The 22,825-nt window shown below is 40.1% G+C and overlaps 1 protein-coding gene across 1 annotated transcript in view; it reads right to left on the reverse strand.

Annotated features, from left to right (window-relative positions):
• Positions 1-8,919, reverse strand: part of DIAPH1 (diaphanous-related formin 1) — a 69,382-nt gene extending 60,463 nt beyond the window's left edge. Inside the window, exon 1 of the mRNA XM_005881077.2 lies at positions 8,887-8,919. Within this exon, the coding sequence (XP_005881139.2) occupies positions 8,887-8,904 (18 nt within the window). The 5' untranslated portion in view covers positions 8,905-8,919. The remainder of the gene's footprint in view (positions 1-8,886) is intronic.
• Positions 8,920-22,825: the final 13,906 nt, after the last annotated feature.

Raw genomic sequence — 22,825 nt, forward strand, 5'->3', positions numbered from 1 at the left:
TAATAATAATAAAAAGAAACTTCCAGGTAAAAGATGGTACACTGAATCAAAACATTTAATTTTTCCCCTTCTTGAAACTCTTCTAAATCTATAGAAAAGAACTTTTTAGAAAGAAAACAATGATGGAAGAAAGGAGGCTACAAGGTTGGGAAGAATAAGAAAAGACCAAATGCAACCAAATTTTGAAGCAGGGGAATAAATGGAAGGACTAATGGTAAACCCAATACACCTAAGAAAGCCGAGTCCTGCCCTGGCTGAGTGGCTCGATTAGTTGAAGCATCACCCCATACACCGAAAGGTTGCAGGTTCGATTCTTGGTCAGGGAACATACCTAGGTTGTGGGTTCAATCCCCAGTTGCGGTGCATATGGGAGGCAACTGATTGATGTTTCTCTCTTACACTGATGTTTTTCTCTCTTTCCCTTCCCTCTCTCTCTAAAAATCAATACGTATATCCTCAGGTGAGAATTAAAAACAAAACAAAAAAACATGAGTCCTAACCAGAAGTAGGAAAAGCCAATAACCAATCCAAAGTATACTTAAGAAACCACAAAAGGCTTGTGAATTAGTGGCACCAGATAACTACAGAAATATGGGGTGGAGGGGGGACAGGAGGTTAAAAATAAGATTGGTTGAGTGCTGTTTAAGAAGCAGATCTGTAGATATTGGGAGACTATCCTCTCTTACTTCAGCAGAAGTCTGGAAGTTTATTCTTAGAAGAGGTTAAAACAGAGGGTCTCTAGATTGGTGGATGTCAGGCATAGTTGTGGCTAGGGATCCTATATTAAAAAATAATAATAATAAGTTAATCTATGCATACTATATACTAAGACACCCAGCACTATCCCCCTTCTAGTTTCTCAAACCCCCAGCAGCCAGCCCTTACTGTTAAGGCAGAGGGTTGGAAGAGTCTTCTCTGGGGAATTGAAAAATGACCTAAAGCTACTGACATAGTTTAAGTAGGTCACCGTAGAGCTCTGTGGCCCAAAATGGTAGCCACTAGCCACATGTAACTACTGAGCACTTCTAATGTGGCTACTGTGACTGAGGAAGGAATTTTTAATTTTATTTAATTTTAACAAAATTTAAATTTAAAAACTAATAAGTTAATGTTAAATTTAAGTATATTCAAAACACCCTTGGTATGTGACTCTTCACTTGTAAATTTTATGAAATCTAAATACACATCAAGTATTTTTTTTTAATTGATTTCAGAGAGGAAGGAGAAGGAAGAGATAGAAACATCAATGATGAGATAGAATCATTGATTAGCTGCCTCCTGCACACCCCATCCTGGAGCCTGCAACCAAGGCATGTGCCCTAACCAGGAATCAAACCATGACCTCCAGGTTCATAGGTAAACGCTCAACCACTGAGCCACACTGGTCAGGCCCATCAAGTATTTTTTATGAAAATTGAGCATCCAAATTGAGATGTGCTATAAATGTAAAATAAACACTGGAATTCAGTAACTTAATATAAAACACAGAATGTAAAATATCTCAATAGCCCTGGCTGGTGTTGCTAAGTAGTTAGAGAGTCAGGTATCATGCACGGAAGGGTTGCGGGTTTGATTCCTGATCAAGAGCAGGTACCTGGGTTGGAGGTTTGATCCCTGGTCCGGTCTGGGCGCATGCAGGAGGCAACCAATCGATGTGTCTCACATTAATGTTTCTCTCTCTCCCTCCCTCCCTCCATCATTCCCTCCCTCTCTCCCTCTCTTCTCCCCTCCCTCCCTCCCACTCTCTCTAAAAATCAAGGGAAAAATATCCTAGGGTGAGGAATAACAAAACAAAAAATCTCAGTAATTTATATATTTCCTACATATTGAAGTAATATTTTACATATACTGAATTAAACAAATGATATTAAAATTAATCTCACATGTTTCTTTTCACTTTTTCTTTTTGCCTTTTTCTGTGGCTACTAGAAAATATATAATTACATATGTGACTCACTTTATATTCTATTGGCCCAGGTTGTCTTACAGTAAAGTACACAGACAACAGCCCTAGCCATCCAGACCTTCCAATCAGTTCTTTAGTCCCTCATTTTAAAATATTAGCAGACAAAACTCAGGATTATCAGACATTTGAGGAAAACTACCAATATATGTGGGAAAAGAGAAAAAAAACAACTTATATAAATACTATGCAAAGAGAAGAAAAAATTTTAAAAAGCATTAATATCCACAAGAGACAACACAATACCATTTTAAAAAGAAACATTCAGAGGAAAAAAAACCCTTAACAGAGGTTCTCAACCTGTGGGTCGCGACCCTTTGGGAGTCGAACGACTCTTTCACAGGGGTCGCCTAAGACCATAGGAAAACACATATATAATTACATATTGATTTTGTGATTAATCACTATGCTTTCATTATGTTCAATTTGTAACAATGAAAATACATCCTGCATATCAGATATTTACATTACGATTCATAACAGTAGCAAAATTACAGTTATGAAGTAGCAACGAAAATAATTTCATGGTTGGGGGTCACCACAACATGAGGAATTGTATTAAAGGGTTGTGGCATTAGGAAGGTTGAGAACCACTGCATTAAAAGATGAAAATATGAGAACAGAAACTCAAGAGGAAGCTCCATAGAGGATAGGAAGAAAGAATTGAGGAATCTCCTTAAAAAGTAGAGCAAAAAGATGGAAAAATGAGAGAAAAGATAAAAAAAATTAGATCAGTTTGGGAGGTACAATATCCAAATTAATAGGAAAAAACAGAGCAAATTATCAAGAAATAATTCAAGAATAGTTCCCAGCACTGAAGGATGAGTGTCTAACACAAAGGACAAAAATAGATCACACACAAGCATATCATGGTGACATTTCAAAACACTTGGAATACAAAGAAAATTTACAAGATTCGACAGAGAGGAAAAGTGATCATATACAAAGGAATCAGGCAAGTTTTGAATTTTTTTACAATAAACCAAAAGCTAGATGGCAATGGAACAAGGCCTTTAAAATCTGAAGAAAAATAATTTCCAACCTAGAATTCTATATACCCGACCAAACTATCAGTCAAATGTGAATTCAGAATAGACATTTTTAGACAGTTAAACTTTCAGGAAGCTATTGTAGTATATGATCCACCAAAATGAGGGATCAACCCAAGAAAGTAGAAGACTTGAAATACAGGAAATAGGAGATCTAACACATGAAAGAAGAAAAGGAAATCCTTAGGACAAAGATTCCAGATGACTACTCTGTGCCAAGGAACACAATTAAAATGGAACCATGAGACTGAGCCAGACCCTCAAAGACTGTCACCCCCATCAATCACTTTTGTTCTGGCTTTTTAAACTGACAATACCTTCTGAACCTGATCCAGATTCTTGGATTGTCCAAACCATATGGCCCACTGATATCCTCAGAAGGGACCCTTTTAAATACTCAGAAAATCTAAAGTCGGACTATGACTCCAAGACAGTATTCAGTTTATCTTCAACTGGGCACCTCCATCTAATAGTGCCAATATTGTCTACACTAATAAAAGACAAAGATGCAAATTGACCGTACCTTCACAATGCCCACCAGCCAATCAGGAGTGAGTATGCAAATTAACCCAACAAAGATGGCGAGGTAATTTGCATGCGCAGGCGCTGATGACGCAGGCGTTCCGCACCGCCCCAGCCGCTCTGGGCCTCTGGTCAGTGTGGGAAGGCGGAAAGGCGGCTCTGGCTGGAGCGAAGGCGGTGCCGGCAGCCAAGGGAAAGAAGGCCCAGTCTTGCACGAATCTTCGTGCATCGGGCCTCTAGTCATTTACATAAAGTCTGGATTTTTTGCTTATTTACTCAATTTTTATAATAATCTTTCATTTATATGCAAACAAATATTGATAGAAGGGGTAGGACAACATTTATTCCACAGGAATTTTTTATTCAACAGAATTAATGGGTAAATAAATTTCTAAATATCATTAGCTGGTACAAGAAAGGAGCTTAACAAAATTGAGTTTAATAAAATGAGCTTCATCTTCTCCAAAAGATTCTTAGTATTACCAAATCATATTTTATCAAATTACTCAAAGGTATATTGCATCAAAAGTAACAGCATCAAAAATAAATACACTTGGCTGGGTATGCTCTGCAATAAGACCATCAATCAACATAAAAATAAAAAGCTGTATTCTTAACTTGACTTCCAGAGTAATTCAAGGCTCTGATTCAGTCACCACATCCTAATGTAATATGTGGCAAGATAAATCTTTTGCTTACCAATCTTCAGGAAATAAGAAACCTCCTAGATACTTTACAGTTTGGTTTCTTTAAGAAAATAAAAATTAAAAAGTCAAAAGATCCTAAGGTATGCCATATGAGGCCAAACTAATTAAAGTAAATGACTTAATGAGTTTTAACACATTCTGATCAATTATATTAAATGCAAATGAACTATAAAACTTCCTTTCCATAACTGGATTTATTGCAGTGGTGATGATGGTGTATCTATTAATACTTCAACTTTTAAAAAGTTGGTTCAGTGGATAGAGAGTCAGCCTTAGGGGCCTGCAGGAGGTAGCCAATCAATGATTCTCTCTCATCATTGATGTTTCTATCTCTCTCTCCCTCTCCCTCTCTGAAATCAATAAAAATATATTAAAAAGTGGGCCAATGGGACTAAACAGTCTTTTGAACAGAGGTTCCCTATGTTTGCCAAGTAACAGAATTAGACCTATTATAAACCCAAGGATGTAAGAAAATTCATACAAGGGACTGATTCATCTCTACCCAATTCCCTGAATCTTTAACTTTTCCCTCCAGTCAAAAAAAAAGGGCACAGAATTATCAGACAATTAAGTATGATCTCTCGGCACAAGATATTTATGTAACCAAACAAAGGTAATTAGATAGTATCCTTAGCAGCAAAGAGGTTAGAAAGGATCTAATAAGAGAATATAATTAATCATTATTCTGAACAGAGTACATATTACATAGCAAAAAGTGTTTCTAACTCCTACCACAAGAACAGTTAATCATGGACAACAATCCCACAAGACATGTGACTAGCACATGGGTAACAGAAACCTACAACTATAAGCCTATATCTCAGCAGTTTCTAAGGTTATGTTCAGGCTAACTTATACAGGACTACAACTATATTTGAGCTCTTGACTAAGTAAATATCAAGAGAACACCATGAAGGAATGCCACCTGGCCCCTACTCTGATGATTCTGGGAGGCCACAGATCCCCTTGCCTTATAATACCTACTAAAGGCCCAGTGCACGAAATTCGTGCTCTCGGGGGGAGGGGGGATCCCTCAGCCCAGCCTATGCCCTCTCGCAGTCTGGGACCCCTCGGAGGATGTCCACCTGCTGGCTTAGGCCCGCTCATCCCCACAGGCAGGCCTAAGCCATCAGTCAGGCATCCTTAGTGCTGCCATGGAGGCAGGAGAGGCTCCGCCACCGCTGCTGCGCTCACCAGCCGTGATCCCAGCTTCTGGCTGAGCGGCACTCCCCCTGTGGGAGCGTACTGACCACCAGGGGCAGCTCCTTTGTTGAGCGTCTTCCCCCTGGTGGTCAGTGCAAGTCATAGTGACCGGTCATTCTGCCATCGGCCGAAACCACCTCTCTGACATCCCCCAAAGGGTCCCAGATTGTGAGAGGGCGTAGGCCAGGCTGAGGGACCCCCACCAGTGCACGATTGGGGCTGGGGAGGGATGCAGGAGACTGGCCAGCTAGGGAGGGACCGTGGGAGGGCTCCCAGGCATGTCCAGCCCGTCTCGCTCAGTCTCGATCAGCCAGACCCCAGCAGCAAGCTAACCTACGGATTGGAACGTCTGCCCCCTGGTGGTTAGCCTGTGTCCTCTCGCAGTCTGAGAGCCCTCAGCGGATGTCCAACTGACGGCTTAGGCCCAATCCCCACAGGGAGCAGGCCTAAGCCATCAGTCAGGCATCCTTAGTGCTGCCATGGAGGCAGGAGAGGCTCCGCCACCGCTGCTGCGCTCACCAGCCGTGATCCCAGCTTCTGGCTGAGCGGCACTCCCCCTGTGGGAGCGTACTGACCACCAGGGGCAGCTCCTTTGTTGAGCGTCTTCCCCCTGGTGGTCAGTGCAAGTCATAGTGACCGGTCATTCTGCCATCGGCCGAAACCGCCTCTCTGACATCCCCCAAAGGGTCCCAGATTGTGAGAGGGTGTAGGCCAGGCTGAGGGACCCCCACCAGTGCACGATTGGGGCTGGGGAGGGATGCAGGAGACTGGCCAGCTAGGGAGGGACCGTGGGAGGGCTCCCAGGCATGTCCGGCCCATCTCCCTCAGTCCCGATCAGCCAGACCCCAGCAGCAAGCTAACCTACGGATTGGAACGTCTGCCCCCTGGTGGTCAGTGCATGTCATAGTGACTGGTTGACTGGTACTATCTGCCCCCTGGTAATCAGTGCACATCATAGCCACTGGTCAACCAGTCAACTGAATGGCCCCTGGTGGTCATGCATGTCATAGCGAGCGGCTAAGCGGCCTTAGAATATTATTAGCATATTACACTTTAATTGGTTGAATGGCCAACCGGCCGACAGGACACTTAGCATATTAGGCTTTTATTATATAGGATAATCACAATGCAATTCAGTAACTGCCTCAGAATACTCAATTCCTACCTCTTGCTCTTCTGACACCCACCCAGTTGCTCCATGGGCTAACTCAGTGTAAGGGAAACGTTTAGTGTGGTAGGTAGAATTCTAAGACGTCTCCCAAGATTCCTAGGCTGATGTATTCACCCTGCATAATTATCAGGACTGGAAATATGATAGGCTATCACTCTTATGAGTAGTTATTTGGCACAACTGACTTTTAAGAAAGGGAAAATTATCCACGTGGCCTGACCCAATCACATGCACCCTTGAAATTTGGGGGGAGAAATTAGAGACACAATGAGTTAGCAGTGTTCCACTCACTTCTAGCTTGAGTATGAATGGGACCAAATGTCAAAGATTGCAGGCAGCTTCTAAGAGTTCAGAGCCAGCAAAGAAACAGGGACCTCAGCCCTATAACTTCTAGGAATTTCATCCTGCCAACAACCTGAATGAGCCTAGAAGCAAATTTTCCCCCAACGCCTGCAGATGAGAACTGGGTCAGCTGACACCTTGATTTTAGCCCTGTGATACTGCAAACCCAGCCACCCTGTCCATGTTGGACTTCTGACCATTGGAACTGTAAACTAATTAGTAGGTTTTGTTTTAAGCTGTTGATTTTGTCACATAACAGGAGGAAACTAATACATTAAGCAAACTGACAAAAACTAGAATTTATCTAGAACTCTAACAGAAAAAGAACTCTGACTAACATGAGTCCTATTTGGGTGTGTGTGTTTTTTCCTGGCATCCTAAAAAACTACAGGTATGATTTTGAGCTAGTCACTTTAATTATTCATTTATTAAACAACAAAACCAGCCTTAGCTGTTTGGCTCAGTGGATAGAGCGTCGGCCTGCGGACTAAAGGGTCCCAGGTTCAATTCTGGCCAAGGGCACATGTCTGGGTTGTGGGCTTGATCCCCAGTAGGGGATGTGAAGGAGGAAGCCAATCAATGATTCTCTCTCATCATTGATGTTTCTATCTCTCTTTCCCTCTCCCTTCCTCTCTGAAATCAATAAAGATATACTAGTATTTAAAACAAAACAAAAAAAAACAGACACACCTCTTGAGATCATAAAATGGAATGGTGAGATCTCACTCTGTAAAGGCAACTGTACTGTTATTACTACAGAAAGACTTGTAAAGTACACACCTGATGACTTAACTAGTTGATATTGCACTCCAAAAATAAGGCAGGAAAAAAGATATTCCTCATCTATAAATTATACACTTAACCATAGTCAATCATTTGGCAAAAAGAACTAAAGCACTTACTCAAGCCAGGCTCTAAGTATTTTATATCAGATCCTTCTTCAGACCATTTATTGTAACTGTTTCTGTGGACCATATTGTAAGTTGTTCAGGGGCAAAAACCCTGTCTTGTTCATTTGATATGCCAAACATTTAATAAGTATTTTTAAAATTAGCATCACTGTAGGTTTAGGAGCATCATCTTAAGCATAGTATATATTCATTCACTCATTCATTCAAATTGAGCAAACTGAGGAAAAGTGTCAAGTCAAGGTTTATGACAGTACAGTATGATTGTCACAGACAGCTCAGGAAACTATCAGACCAAACCTTCAAGAGTAATGTCTTTCCCTATGAATGAGAGCAGGGGATCCTGATTGGTCTTTCAGCCCACATGACATATTTGTTAGCTGTCCTTGGGGAAAATAGCCAATCAGGGGACACATATCACATAGAGAGTCTTCCACCTCCTTTGAAAAGCAATAAATCCTCAGTAAAGATACAGGTTCTGTATGGTTAAAATGGAAAGTGTCACTGCAGCCAATGACAATTTTCCTTCAAATCCTAATCTACCTACCCAAGAAACACCAGGTAAGGTATCTGTATTCAGAATCATACAGAACAGAGAGCAGGGTCTGGCTCTGATTCATTTATTTATTCTATCACAGGACTGACATTCAGTCCCTTAGGGTAGTGAGGCAACAGAAGGTCATAACATGGACTTGAATTCAATTTCCAATGATTCCTATTCCAGCTATGCCACAAAGCATGCCACATTTCTACTAAAGTACAGTAAAGGCAGGGTAAGCTTTTCTTTTTATCTATCACAGTTTTAGTCTTCCTATCTTTAGGACTATGCTATCTCATAGGACTAGTGTAACTAGAACTAGAGAATAAATAATAAAATGGATATAAAGCACTTTGTTTTGCAAAGTGCTTTATAAAAGGCAAATAATACATGAGGATGAAACTTGCTAGTCTCCCTTCAATTCCCACGCCTTATACTAGTAAAGAAGTCAATTAGAACTACAGAGAAGGAAGTAATGGATACCTTCAAATGTAGAGACATTCCCTTCCATTTTCAAGGAATGGCCCAAGAATGACATAGAATGAGTCAATATCTCATCTACCATTCAGAGAAACAAAATAGATTCTGACATCACTACTTATTGGTGTCAACATCCTAAACAGGAGTTGTGTAGAACTGAAGCAGCCACTTAAAAAAAATAAAAGAAAATGAGTATGTCGGAGGAAAGGAAGTCTAAGAGGGAAGCACAAAATGACAGGAAATATAAAGCTAATTTATATTAAGCTTTTTAAAATATTAAGTCATATAAAGCTGATTTGACATTATAAAGTTAAGTGTGTTTAAGGGAAAGAAAACTGCTGAGTCCCCAGGAATGGGGATAGCACACTCATATTCTCCATGATCACAAAGGAAAATGTGCTAAAGGAATAAGTCAGACTCTAGTAGTTCATTCATTTATTTCCACCTGGCCTCAGCATCCCCATAGCTAAACTCAGTAAGGGAGAGTTAAACTGGTTAGAATTCACACAAGAGAAAACAAAGGGAACATAGCAGAGGAGAATCTAAGATCTTCTATTCTTAAAGAGTTCTTTCAGTCTGTCTCTGCCTTCCAGAAGCAGTATCTTTTTCCTGATACTACCCAGGGAGCCCTGAAAAATTCCAAGTAGTGACACATGTCAAGCACAAGTTAGAAATGCCATATAAAGAGCATTAGGTAACTATGATCCATTTCCTGTTTCAATAATTTACTTATAGATTTGAAATAATTTCCTTATAAATTAAAAACAACAAACTCAATTTTCTACACAACTGTCTAAAACTACTTGTGAGAGTCTGTTTTCCAATAAACCACATTTCCTGACTATAATTCAAATGAGGGGAAAACTATCTGAATATTAGGATTCAATCCTCTGAAAGGTCTAAAATATGTTTTAATACAGTAATCCTCAAATAGTCTAAGAAGGCAAGCCTCTTGGGGGAATGTTTTGCCTCCAGCTTAGCTCATCTTAAAGCCCTGGGTCTGGCATAGCCTGCATCCTAGATAGCTGATAGCCTAGAGTAAAGAAGGAAAGTCCACTCAGGTTTCACTATTCCAGCTCAGCAGAACAGGTGGAAACCAGGCTGGGAACACTGCATTCTTCCTACTAGTCCATCCAAACAAACTGCCAGCCCCTTGTACTATGTAAGCACTCATGTGTTGGACAAACAAGCTGCCAGTAGAGAAAGTGCTCAGATTCTGGAAGTCCTAGTTTCCTATCAAGTATCAAAAGTGTGGCAGATATGCCCATCTCCTTTGCAGTCAGGAAGGAGGTGCACATATAGTCTGTCATCTGTTGAAAGAACAGTAAGCAAAGCTTTCTTCCTTTCAAACATTCTACGGTTCTGATGAAACTTTAGAGTACATATATAGAAAGCAATCCTATATAATAAAAGGGTAATATGCAAATCGACCGAAGGGCGGAATGACCAGTCGCTATGACGTGCACTGACCACCAGGGGGCAGACGCTCAATGCAGGAGCTGCCCCCTCGTGGTCAGTGCACTCTCACAAGGGGAGCGCTGCTCAGCCAGAAGCCTGGCTCATCACGGCTGGGCACAGTGGCAGTGGTGGGAGCCTCTCCTGCCTCCATAGCAGTCAGAAATCCCACGAGAGCTCCTGGACTGCAAGAGGGTGCAGGCCGGGCTGAGGGACCCCCTGCCCCCGAGTGCGCAAATTTCGTGCACTGGGACTCTAGTAACTAATGTTAACCTATTTTTCCAAATTTCAACATATTTCTCAAGCTCCAAATACTGTTACTTGTTCTTTACTTTCGTACTAAGCTTCTCTCTTTACTGCCTGAGTTTAGAGAAGATGGTGATTGCTCCTTTAAAAACGGGTGTTGTCCATTCATTTGGAAACAGTGACTCAGGAATGCTGTTTCACAATCTCTGTAGCAACTGGCTTCTCCCATGTTGTTATGTCAGTAGCAAGACATCTACTCTTCCTTAAGGGTGGACCACCCGTCTGTCACACCCAAGGTCTGGTAGACAGGAAGTTCCTGCACTGACACTGTTTCTACTACAGGCACCAAATAGGAGGCCACCTTGTTTTAAATCCCATTCTCAAACCCTTCATTTCTAAATGATGGTTACACCTTTTTTTTCTCTCTTCACATTATTCCTGAACACCCAGGAATAGTCACAGCCTACTGATAATAGCTTAACTGATCCAAATATTACATTACTACTCAAAAAGCCAGATTTGATCTTATGAAACCACAGTAAACATTTTCTGACCTTTTACAAATCTAGAAGATTTTATTTTGAGAAAATCTTCAGTTGTGGGAGAGCATGGATGAAATATCATTACTCCTCCATCAATACCAGTAATATAAACGAAAGAAAATAAGTTCCTTCTAGTACTTCTAGCAAACATACTTATATGGAACTATGTCTAACACAAACATATACAGAATAGCATGCCAAAGTACTTAGACTCCAAAGAGACTTCCATATATCATGTATTTTTATCTTTGGTTCTATTTAAAAATAACTATAATCTCTGGAAAACAAGGTAGGGGATTGTTTTTCTATATTTTTATACATATTTATATTTTCTTAGAAAAAATGTGATCATTTTTATAATAAAAATACATTTCCATTTCAAATAAAAGTAGCAATTTTTAAAGATTAGAAAGCTAGGAAACGTTTATGATACACTATTTTAAAAACAAAAAGTGTATAAACTATAATTGCAATATTATAAAATATATGTGCATAAAGATAATGACTAGGATATTCAAGTACTAAGTAAAATGAAAATAGAAATAGGGAATTATTAGATATTCTTATTTTGAAAATCTACATATATCTTTTCAAAAAAAGGATTAAAAATTATTAGTACAGCAACTAAAAGCAACATCATCCAATTCTCATATTCAAAATGCACACCAGCCAATGTCACCCCAATAAATTCCAATTTTAAAAATTCCCACCAGCATTTACTCTTTTTCCAGCAGTACTTTGTTTAAGGAAACATTCTGGGAGGGCACAGTTACAAAATTTAGGGGTGATAATGCAATGTGAGAAAGAACAATGAATAGTTAGTGAAGTCTAAAAGCTAGTTCACCTAATTACACGATCTTGAGCAATTTAGTACCTCTAGGCCTCAATGTCCTCCTCATTTTAAGATGAAGAGGCTGGGCCAAATCATTTCCAGAGTCTCTTCAAAGGCCCTGAAACACTGTGCTTAGTTACTAACTGCTCTTTTTTAGGGCAGCCTAATGCCTGCTGCTTGCCCGATAGTGCATATCCTACAGTGGCTTCTCACCACTTCTTCTTGTGGTTTCAATCACAGGAAACAGACGTCACCCATGGGCCTAGAAGTAACGAACAAGCCCTGGCGGATACAAAGAGCTGCCAACTAAGGCCAACTCCCATCTCTTTAAAATACAAGAATAATAAAATCACTAGAAACCTCTATGCCTGGGAAGGCTTCATAAAAACTATCACAACTAAAAATATCTCTGGAGTCCCCATGCAAGCATGATGAAATAATTTTGGAACAGTCCAAAATTATTTTGCTTCTATGGCCAAATGAAGGAATTGAAGTAACTCCATAGCTATGGGTAGCTGTATATGAGGTTAAGAAAAAAAAACAACAACATACAAAATAGGGCCCTCCTACTGTCACTAACAGTTTTTGTTAAGATCCATATGAATCCTGAGGATGCAAAGACTCGTCCTTGTCTTCTTTATTTAATATTCTATGCAAACCTTTCTGTAGCCATGAAAGACTGTGATACTAATAGGTTCATATAATATGGAGACTTAGCAGTCATTCACCTTAAATGTATGTTAACAAACCCTAGAGCACTGGGTCAAATATTGCTGTCAATTATAATGATAAAAGTTGGCAGCCCTGTACTGTGGAAATTAATGCAGAGACTTTTAATCTTATAGACATGTTCCTTCATTAAACACAAGACAAAACTATAAGATACTATCTCCACAGAAAAGTAATAATTTTTTCTCAAAAGAGTTCTTTTGGTTGGGTATGGTTACATTAGTGGTTCTCTCTTCCTCATAGTTACCTTGGTGAGAGGATTAATGTTTTCAAAACTGCCACTCTCCTACATTAGACCACAGAAACAGAGAGCCCTGAAAATAATGTCAAAATTCCCAAGACTAATATTAAAACTAAAATACATAAAAGGATATTGCTAACATGAGCTAAACACTACCACTGTTCTTAAGCACCTTACAAGGTAGATAAATCAGACCCTCCAAAATAGACCCTTATTTTGCATTCAAGAAAGACTAAAGAACACCTCAAACAAGCATGCACTCAAAACCTATACTATACTGTACTAGAGAATGTTTAAAGAAACAAAAGGGCCCAAAGATAGGCTCAGATTGTTCACACAATGGCGTTTCCTACCTGAGCCCATAATTTGGCTAGCTGAAGAGAGTCACATCTTTTAAAATCTAATCTCTGGCAATCTGAAAATAGGGATGTATTAAAATTGATAAGGACTGGAAATTAAACAAACTTAGCTCTCTAAACTCCATCCAGGCAGCAGAAATGATTTGCTGAAACCTTAACACACTAATCAATTCATGTTGTGGATAACTGTCACCATGACACATTCACATGGCCAAAAATTTCATTAACATTCATCATGACGTGCTACAAAATGCTAATTTTCAGTCCTGCTTTCTGCAGGTTTCTACAGAAAAAGAACCTAAAAGCCCTTCCCAGGACTAAAATAATCTCGACGAAGTGGCTTCATCTTTCTTAAATGATTTATCTCCCACTAATCCTCTTGACTTCTATAACTGGGCCTTTTCACTTTACTACAGTCACACATTCATACCTCTGAGCCTCTATTCACACTGCTCCCCACCCCATGAAATCCCTTCCCCTCTTCTCTACCAATCCTTTGATTTCCTTCCAAGACCGGTCATAGCCCTCATCTCCTATATGAAGCTAAAGAGCACTGCCCACAACTCTCTAATTTTACAGAAAAAGACCAAGAAAAGTGGAGTAGCTTGCCCGGAGTTCACATGGTCAAATAGTAGCAAAGTCAGATAAGCACAGTATGTGGAAAGCCTAGGGCAGTGGGAGTGGGAGATAGGGGTGCTAGTCCTAGGTCTCGCTGTAAATTTGGACAGATCACTTCTCTAGGCCCACATTTCTTAATCTATAAATAAAGGGTTTGAACTGAGTAATTTTAGCATCCTTTTCACCTCTAGCAATCTAAGATTCTAATCTAAAACCTAGGTCCTCTGACTCTCAGTCCAGTAATGTTTCCACTTAATACCTTCACTTCTCTACAGCTAAAGGCTATGCTCATGGCCTTGGAGCTTTCCCCACCCATTCTTCTACAAACCTGGCTGATATTACAATCTTTTAAAAAGCAAGGGCTGAACCTAATAAGACAACCACATGACTTCTTGATCTTGAGCCTTTTGGATCTAGGTAGATCCATGTAGATTCAGATAAAGAGAAACTATTCTTTACTCTTTGCCAGTCATACAGAAAAATCCTAGTTCCAGGTAACTGGATCTCTGTGGTAATGTTAATTATTAATCTGAGGCAAATAACTGCAAGATCTAAAGAACAAACTTCTGCAGTTTCCAGACTCAGAAGAGACTCTGAGGTTGGCCATTTGCAATCCTTACAGGCAAGTGTCAGGGCCACAAAAAGAGGACTTTAGGAATGCTATGTGCTAATTCTAAAATACAGAAAAGACACCTATAGAGAGAGTCTAGCAACAGCTTCCCCCCGCCCACTCTATTTGTCAACACTACTTGCTGCTCTCAGCAATTTAAACTAAAATTCCTATCTATAAATATTAAAGCAGGTGATGCTGTTCAGGCTGTTTAACTTACAAAAGATAAGGTTACCTTTCAAAATATAGTAGTTTAGACAACTGCTTAACTCATGAGTCAGGGGAAAGATAGGTTTTGCATGCACTGTAACAGCTACTTTTTCATATCTATGATAAGAAAGGTTTAACTAAGATTCTTGCAATGGTTTCAAAGTCTAAATTACTAATGCAAAAAGCAGTTAGGCATTTAGCCACTGCACTTTGTACATCTAGACCCAATATTTTTTTCCTACCAGTTGAACTGGGAGAAAGTCCAGTTTTAATGGACTGCAGTTATCAAAGGACTCTAAAGAGATCATCAAAACTGTCTAAGAAATTCTTAGCAGTGAATACTCTTTTATACTACATGTGCAAAAACTGGACATATGTAAACTGTCAGTACAATGTGGTGAATAAGAACATAGGTTGTTTTTTTAATCAGCTGGACCTAGGTTTATGACCTAAAGCAAGTTGCTTGAACTCACTGAGTTTCATTTTAATTACCTATAAAATGGTAATAATAACAGTGCTCTATTTTATAAGGATGATCTAGAGATTAATGTGATAAATCTAAAGCTCTTTAGCACAGTGCTAAGGCTATTGTAATATGCAACAACTGTTATTATTACTGTTAGTGTTATTATTACTCCCTGTCCTTCTAGTCTGTAATGAACCAATCTATAAAAATGCTGTTCATTAATATTTATAGATAGGGAGGCAGGCATTATACAACCTGTAGCACACTGAGTAAAGAAAAACAAAAGTTTTCTAATACCACATAAGATGAAATTGTTTCCAGAATAAATGGGATCTCAAAGGTCCCCGATCCTAAGACTGTTAGAAATGTTCTCTCTTGCCTACAAGTGAAAATTAAACCCCAAAAGGAATATGTGAAATATAACTCACATATGCACCGTGGAACACAGAATTTAAGAGCTAAATCTAGAAAACTTAAAAGCAAAAAAGAAAATCATAGTGACCATAATTTCAACAAAGATTTTTGAAATATGACACAGAAAAAATGAAAAGGGAAAAAATTGGACTTCATCAAAATTAAGCACTTTTGTGTTTAATTAGATACTTTAAAATACACTTAAGAAAATGAAAAGGCAAGTCACAGGAAGAATATTTGGAAAACCTATATATAACAAAGGACTGGTATTTTTACTATAACAAAATATTTTAAACTAGAGGCCCGGTGCACGAGATTCATGCACTGGGAGTGGGGAAGGGTGGGTCCCTCAGCCTGGTCTACGCCCTCTCACAGTCCGGAAGCCCTCGGGATATTTGTCTGACTACAGCAGAGGCAGGAGAGGCTACCACCACCACCACCACCACCACCGCAGCGCTTGTCAGCCGTGAGCGGGGCTTTTGGCTGAGTGGCGCTCCCCCTGTGGGAGCGCAATGACCACCAGGGGGCAGTTCCTGCGTTGAGCATCTGCCCCCTGGTGGTCAGTGCGCATCATATCGACTGGTCGTTCCACTGTTCGGTCGATTTGCATATTAGAGTTTTATTATATAGGATAGGATAGGATGGGGAAAAATTTTGGACACTTCAAGGAAGATATACAGATAGCAAATAAGTACATGAAAAGCAGCTCAACATCATCAGGGGAATGCAACATAAAGCCACACTGAGATACCAACTGTATATCCACTTGGATGGCTAAAATTTAAGACTGATCATACCAAGAGTAGGAAAGAAACTGGAGCTCATATATTGCTTGTGAGAATATAAAACAGTACAACCATTTTGGAAAACAGGCAACTTCTTTAAAAAGTTAAACATAGTCCTACCATATAACTTAGTCATTCTACTCCTATGTATTTACAAAAGAAAAATGAAGGCCTGTGTCCAGATAAAAACTTGTACATGAATGTGCACAGCAAAAACAAAACAAAACAAAAAAGCTGGAAACAACCCAAATGCCTACCAAAGGTAGATGAATATACAAATTATAGTAAATCCATACAATGTAATACTACTCAGAAATAAATAAAAAGAATGAGCTATTAATAAGTATAACAATATATTATGCTAAAAGAAGTCAGAAGAAGAGGTTCATATTGTAGGATTCCATTTATATAAACTTCTAAAAATTACAAACTAATCTATAGTTACAGAAAGTAAATCAGTGTAGGGAAGGGGGGAAGGAAAGATACAAAGGGGCAGGAGGAAGCTTTTGAGGGTACTGAATATATTCATTATCTTTACTGTGGTAATGGTTTCACAAATTGTGCACTAAATATATGTGGCTTATTGTATGTTAATTATACATCAATAAAGCTGTAAGAAAAAGGGGGGGGGGCGGTGCTGGCAAAGGTTCTATGGCACACACACAAAAAAGGTGAAGACCCCTGAATAAAGTGTGAGAGCCCTGGTCAGTGTGGCTCAGTTAGTTGGAGCATCATCCTGTACACCAAAAGGTGGTGAGTTCTATTTCCAGTCAGGACACATACCCAGGTTATGGGTTCGATCCCTGGTCGGGACGTGTGTGGAAGGCAACCTATCAATGTGTCTCTCTCAAATCGATGTTTCTCTCTCTCTCTCTCTCTACACCTCTCCCCCTTCCTCTCTCTAAAAATCAATAAAATTAAAAGAGAAAAAAAAAGAAATGGGGGTTACCTTTTTTACTTGATCCTAAAGTTCTAACAACAACAACAAAAGGCAGCTATATCTGAGATGTAGGCCCACTATCAAGGTATACTCCTTGGCTTTCTGTGACCTTTAGGATAAAAGAAGGTTTATAAATCACTCTCTGTTGGATCCATAAAGTATGTTAAATCTTAAAAGAAACTACAAATCCTATGTTTACACACAGTACTAGTCCTAAAACAGGAAATAAGTCACATAATCAGAAATCCAGAAATATAATTCAGAACATCATGAACTCTACCTGTATCTGCTACCCTAACAAAATGCCAAAGTAGCTACTGCCTAAGGACCACTCATAACCACCACCAAGAATGGAATTTCCCATCTTCCATGTAAGAATGCTTCCCCATAGAGAGCCAGTTTTTTCAATCTTTTCTCTCTCAGTTTCACAGCTTCTAGCATATCTGTTTCTCTATAATCCCTTTCTACTACTATAGCTATTCCAAGATCCTGAAATTTACTAAAGGAAATGCAGAATCCAAAATTTCTGCTTCTCTTCCTCCATTCATTTATTCAATTTCCACCCCTTAGCCCCCTGATGTTCCCAACCTACAAGTGTAAGAAGGATTGCTGCTCTGATTGGGTGTTTAGAGTCCCTTCCGACTCTAAAATTTAAGACCGCCATTCATAGCAAGCTTTAACAATGAATGGAAGTAAGAATCTCAGAGTTGGAAGAACAATGATTCACCCAGTTATCCTGTAACTGGTGGTAACAATTAATTAAAATACTGGTCTCAATATTTCTCTTTTCCTTCAGTAATTCTTTTACTTCCTTAAAAAGAATCCCTTGATTCTAAAAACTTTGTTTAAAAAAAAAAAAAGAGGTAGAAAAAACGGTAAAAGGTAAAATATGTTTATAGTGATTAAAATACTCTACTTCTCAATTTTAGCTTTGACATTTTAAAAAATTTTAGTATCAACAGCTTTTACTGTTCCTGATTCCTCAAAAGCCTGGTTGTTCATGAAACTCGAACCTGACCATATAGAGCAGGGAGGGAATAAAAACAAAGAGGGAGGGAAGGGCGGGCAGTTGGGCAAGGGGAGAGCGCTGGCTTTGTCTCACCTAACCCTAACTAGGAGCAAACACCCATTTTGCTGGTTGGCAAGAGGTGAATTTTTTGCTAGTGCTTTCAAATAAAATTGAGTGGGATAGGAGGTTCAACATAATAAATAAAAAACACTTAAGTATTACAAAATATGTTTCAACATGGGGATAACTTTTGTAGCTTGAATGATTTCCGATAACTGAAACAAAATGGGAGAAAACACCTGCATATAGAAACCCTATATAATGCCTATTATTTCTTATTAATAAACATGATTTTAACCTGTTCTTCTAAATCACATATGGCATAACCTTATCTTTTAAGCCTCTAATACATTCCAGTGAAAATATAACACTCTCCAACAATAACTTGGCAATCCATTTATAAAATACACTGAGAACCCCAGGGAATATCAAAAGGTAATTCTATCACACAGGAAATAAAATGAGTCTATTCTGACCCATGTGCCCATCAACAAAGTTAAATCACTTCTCACTTATTACTATTCTCACAGCTTTTATAATAAACATAATTTATAGGTGATAACATTTTCAGTTCTTTTTAGAGAAATATCCCAACATTTACCAAATCTCCCACGGCAGAGATTTTAATTCTGAGGCATTCCCTGAGGGAGGATTTCCTTTGAGACAAGTACAAGTGACATTATCAAGTGGATCTTTGGGCTGTCTTTAAAGACAAGGCAGAAAGAAGGGCAGACATATTTAAGGTATCATCCTGTCATCTCAAGCATCTCAATAACATTCCTGTTGGCTCCCCTCCCTTTTTCTAAACCAAGTAATCCCTGTGTTTATCATCTTTCAAAAAACACAAAAGCCACATGACTTGTATAAAGCCCTCTGTACACTCCTTGGTATTCTGTGACCTTTTGTGTTAAAGTTAAGATCTCCTTGAAGAGAAGAGAAGCAGAAATCTGCATGAACAACTCCACTTCTTTTATATTCTCTACCTTTCCTGGTATCTGCTTAAAATCCTGCCTGGCATCCTTCACCTTTGACTGCTCTCATTTTGGACAGGGGTCTACAACCAAACACTTATGCTTTCATTATTGCTTTACTTTTAGAAGGGCATGAAACTGCAACCTGGTAATAATCCAACACAGGAATCCAAAATTAAACAAGATTTTTAAAATTATCTTCTATTTTCTCTAACCCCACACTGAAATTCATTTTTTTACAAAGTTATGCTCCTAGCTAAACCAGGAAGCAATATTCTTTCTTAGAACGTATCAATTTCTTGATTATGTGAAAAGACATGGAGTCTATAAAATTCAGGAATACTCCGCAGCCTCCTAACATCCTGGTTATACTTACTCCCCTTTCATATTTCAGAAACAGTCTATTTGGCACCCACATTCATCACTGCTGAAAAGTCAGAAAACACTGTTCATTTGGAATTTTTCCCCTTTAAGGGCTTCTGAAAGGAGCTAGAATATTGCTAGAGAAGGGACATGTTCATGGCCCAGGAGAAGAGAGACTCATGAAGAACCAAGGGGGAATACCAGGCAGCCTGGCTTCAGCCACACGTCAGCATCTCCCACAACCACATTTTTAAAGATGCCCAACCACTTTTCCAACTTACACTCCATCTCCTTTCCACACAAGATGCCTCAGAGGGTAAGAGCAGATCTCGGGCAACCTAGGAGCTCTGTGTTCTCAGCAGTTGATCTATACTTAGAACCTGCATAAGCCTGGAAAGAGATGTAGGAGCTAAAGGGATTAGGAACCCCTCGGATGCAAACAAATAGCCCTCGGACACACTAAGAACAAACCAGTGCAGTTTTATAAAGTACATTCTTAATGGAGTTCCAGAGGATACACACTCTAGAAAAAGTGGAGGAGGTAAAAGTTGTGAGTTCGATTTCAGCCTTCAGTTCAAGAAAACTAAGCCATGGGTAACAAAAGCACAGGAGCAATCTCGCCCACTCCACCACCCACATACTAGTACATACACAGACACAAAGAGAAGTGAATGCCTCTGGTTTCTCTATTCCAGAGTTTTCATAAAATGATCAGTGAGGAAGACAGAATATTCAGATGCCTTGAGGTATATTATAGTTGGCAATAAAGGGGTTAAGTAGCACTACTTTCCTGGAAACTTTCCAATCCCCTAGCTGTAAATGCAATTCTCCTCCCTACCTGTGTGACATAGTTTTTTTTTAAAAATATATTTTATTGATTTTTTTACAGAGAGGAAGGGAGAGAGATAGTTAGAAACATCGATGAGAGAGAAACATCGATCAGCTGCCTCCTGCACATCTCCTACTGGGAATGTGCCCGCAACCAAGGTACATGGGACCTTTCAGTCTGCAGGCCGACGCTCTATCCACTGAGCCAGACCGGTTACGGCGTGACATAGTTTTTTAAATTTAGCAAGTTAAGGGTTAAGACCAACACCTCAGAAAGAAAAAGAGAACTTGGTTCAAACTCCACCCTCTCTAAAGCAAATATCAACAACTTTGAGCCAAATCCACTCAGCATATACCAGACTTCATGGACATTCCAAAAACAGGTGAAAAGAAGTTGTTTCCTCAGGCATCTCACCTTTCAGCACCACTTACACTTAGTAGATTTCACACATTTGTGAAACACACAGTGTTAGATAAAACAAAAACACATATAAACTTCTATTAAGGGCTTGAAAAACATTTACAAGCCACAGAGGTCACTATAAATCAGCAGGAATGGCTGCAACTGGGTGAGGAAGGTCAAACAGTACCCATGGAAACAAAATCAAAACAAAAAGATACGGAAACGGAAGGAATATGGGCTCAGAAAGAAAGCCCTTCACCTAGAGCAGTGGTTCTCAGCCTTGGCTGCACATTAGAATCACCTAGGAATCTTTTTAAAATCCTGATTTCTGGGCCTCGTCCGGGATGAGGCCCAGAAATCAGGATTTTAAGGTGATTCTAATGTGCAGCCAAGGTTGAGAACCACTGACCTAGAGGGTCAATTCCTTCCCTAAAGAAACAGAGAAATGCTGCTTTAGTTACCATAGGCGAAGGTCATCACTACCATTAACCCTACATTTCTGGGAGGGGGCTGGAGGGGGGGAATGTTTCACCAGATAAAACCAGAGTTACCCACAGCCTGTAAGTCCCTGGGAAGGGCAGTCCAGAAGTACCTGCCTTGCTAGAATATATGCAGGAAGAGATGAGTCACTATTTTAATTCTGTTTAGTACTCTCCACATCTCAACCCTCCAGGTCCCAAAGCAACATTTTCTTCCTGACTCTATCACTTTACCAAACCCCACCTCCCCCCCACCCCCACCCCCTAAAAAAAAGACAAACCACGTGTGGAATTGGGTCAAAATGCTAAGGGATTGGGGGTAAGAGAAACGAGAAAGAAAGAGGAAAGAGTTAGAACCCATTTGGTTAGTAGAAAGAGATACTGGGGTAGGGGGAGTGATTACCTGGAAGAGAAGAATAAATAACTAGAATTACAGCTAGCAAATCATGATTAAGACCCAAGCCCCTTTCCCTCTCTTGGGCAGTCTCCCATAATTTTCAAAGCTTTTACAGTAAAAAGCAAACACGTAGCTCCCTGGAGATACTAATAAAAATGATTCCGTGTGAGCAAGGGTAATGAAATAGGATAGGATTGCAGGAACATCACTACTCCTTCAGCCTCCTCGGAAGGAACGGGCACCTGAGGAAAGCTCTCCTCTTCCACCGGGAGGAGAGGGGATGCCAGCCGCCTTGGGGCACAGGGGGTGGCAGAGAGTTGCGGTGACGGTGACCATGGGCAATGCATGGAAAGCAACTCCATTACTCACAGACTTCTTGGACTTGCAGTCTAACTTCCTCCCCACGAGGGAAGTTTATCACCATCCTAGGTCAAGAGGGGCATAATCATGGGAAGCTCTAACAGTCTAACTCCCTGGAAGTGATAAGCAACAGGGTGAAGTGACAGGCTCTCTGGACAGAGAAATACCGGCGAAGAAATTGAACTTGGTGCCCCGTGACCACAGGACCTGGGCAGGCACCCATTCCGGCGATCGCAAGGACAAACGGCCAAGGGAGGAGGGAAGGCAGGGCCCAAGTCAGGTAACATTCCTGAGAGGAAGGATTATTAGGTGACACCGGGGCCCAGGGCCCGGAGAGAGGGCTGGGCGGGAGGAAAGTTAGCAGGTGAAAGCGATCAATCTTGGGGAAGGAAGTGACCTTTAGGAGAAGCAAATAAAACACCAAAAACACGGGGGGAGGGTAACAGGAGAAAATGGACTCAGAAAAGCACTGAGGACCAAGACAGAGAAGGTGTGTTCGGGTAGCAGAGGAAGAAGAAAGGAAGTGGGGCGAGAGGAAAGAGGTGGGTGAGACCTGCCCGGGCCACGGGGGCGCAGGGCAGAGAGCGTGGGGGCTGGAGGTGGAGGAAGGTCGGAGGTGGCCGGG

Source organism: Myotis brandtii, unplaced genomic scaffold (assembly GCF_000412655.1).
Source record: "Myotis brandtii unplaced genomic scaffold, ASM41265v1 scaffold668, whole genome shotgun sequence".
Classification (NCBI taxonomy): domain Eukaryota; kingdom Metazoa; phylum Chordata; class Mammalia; order Chiroptera; family Vespertilionidae; genus Myotis; species Myotis brandtii.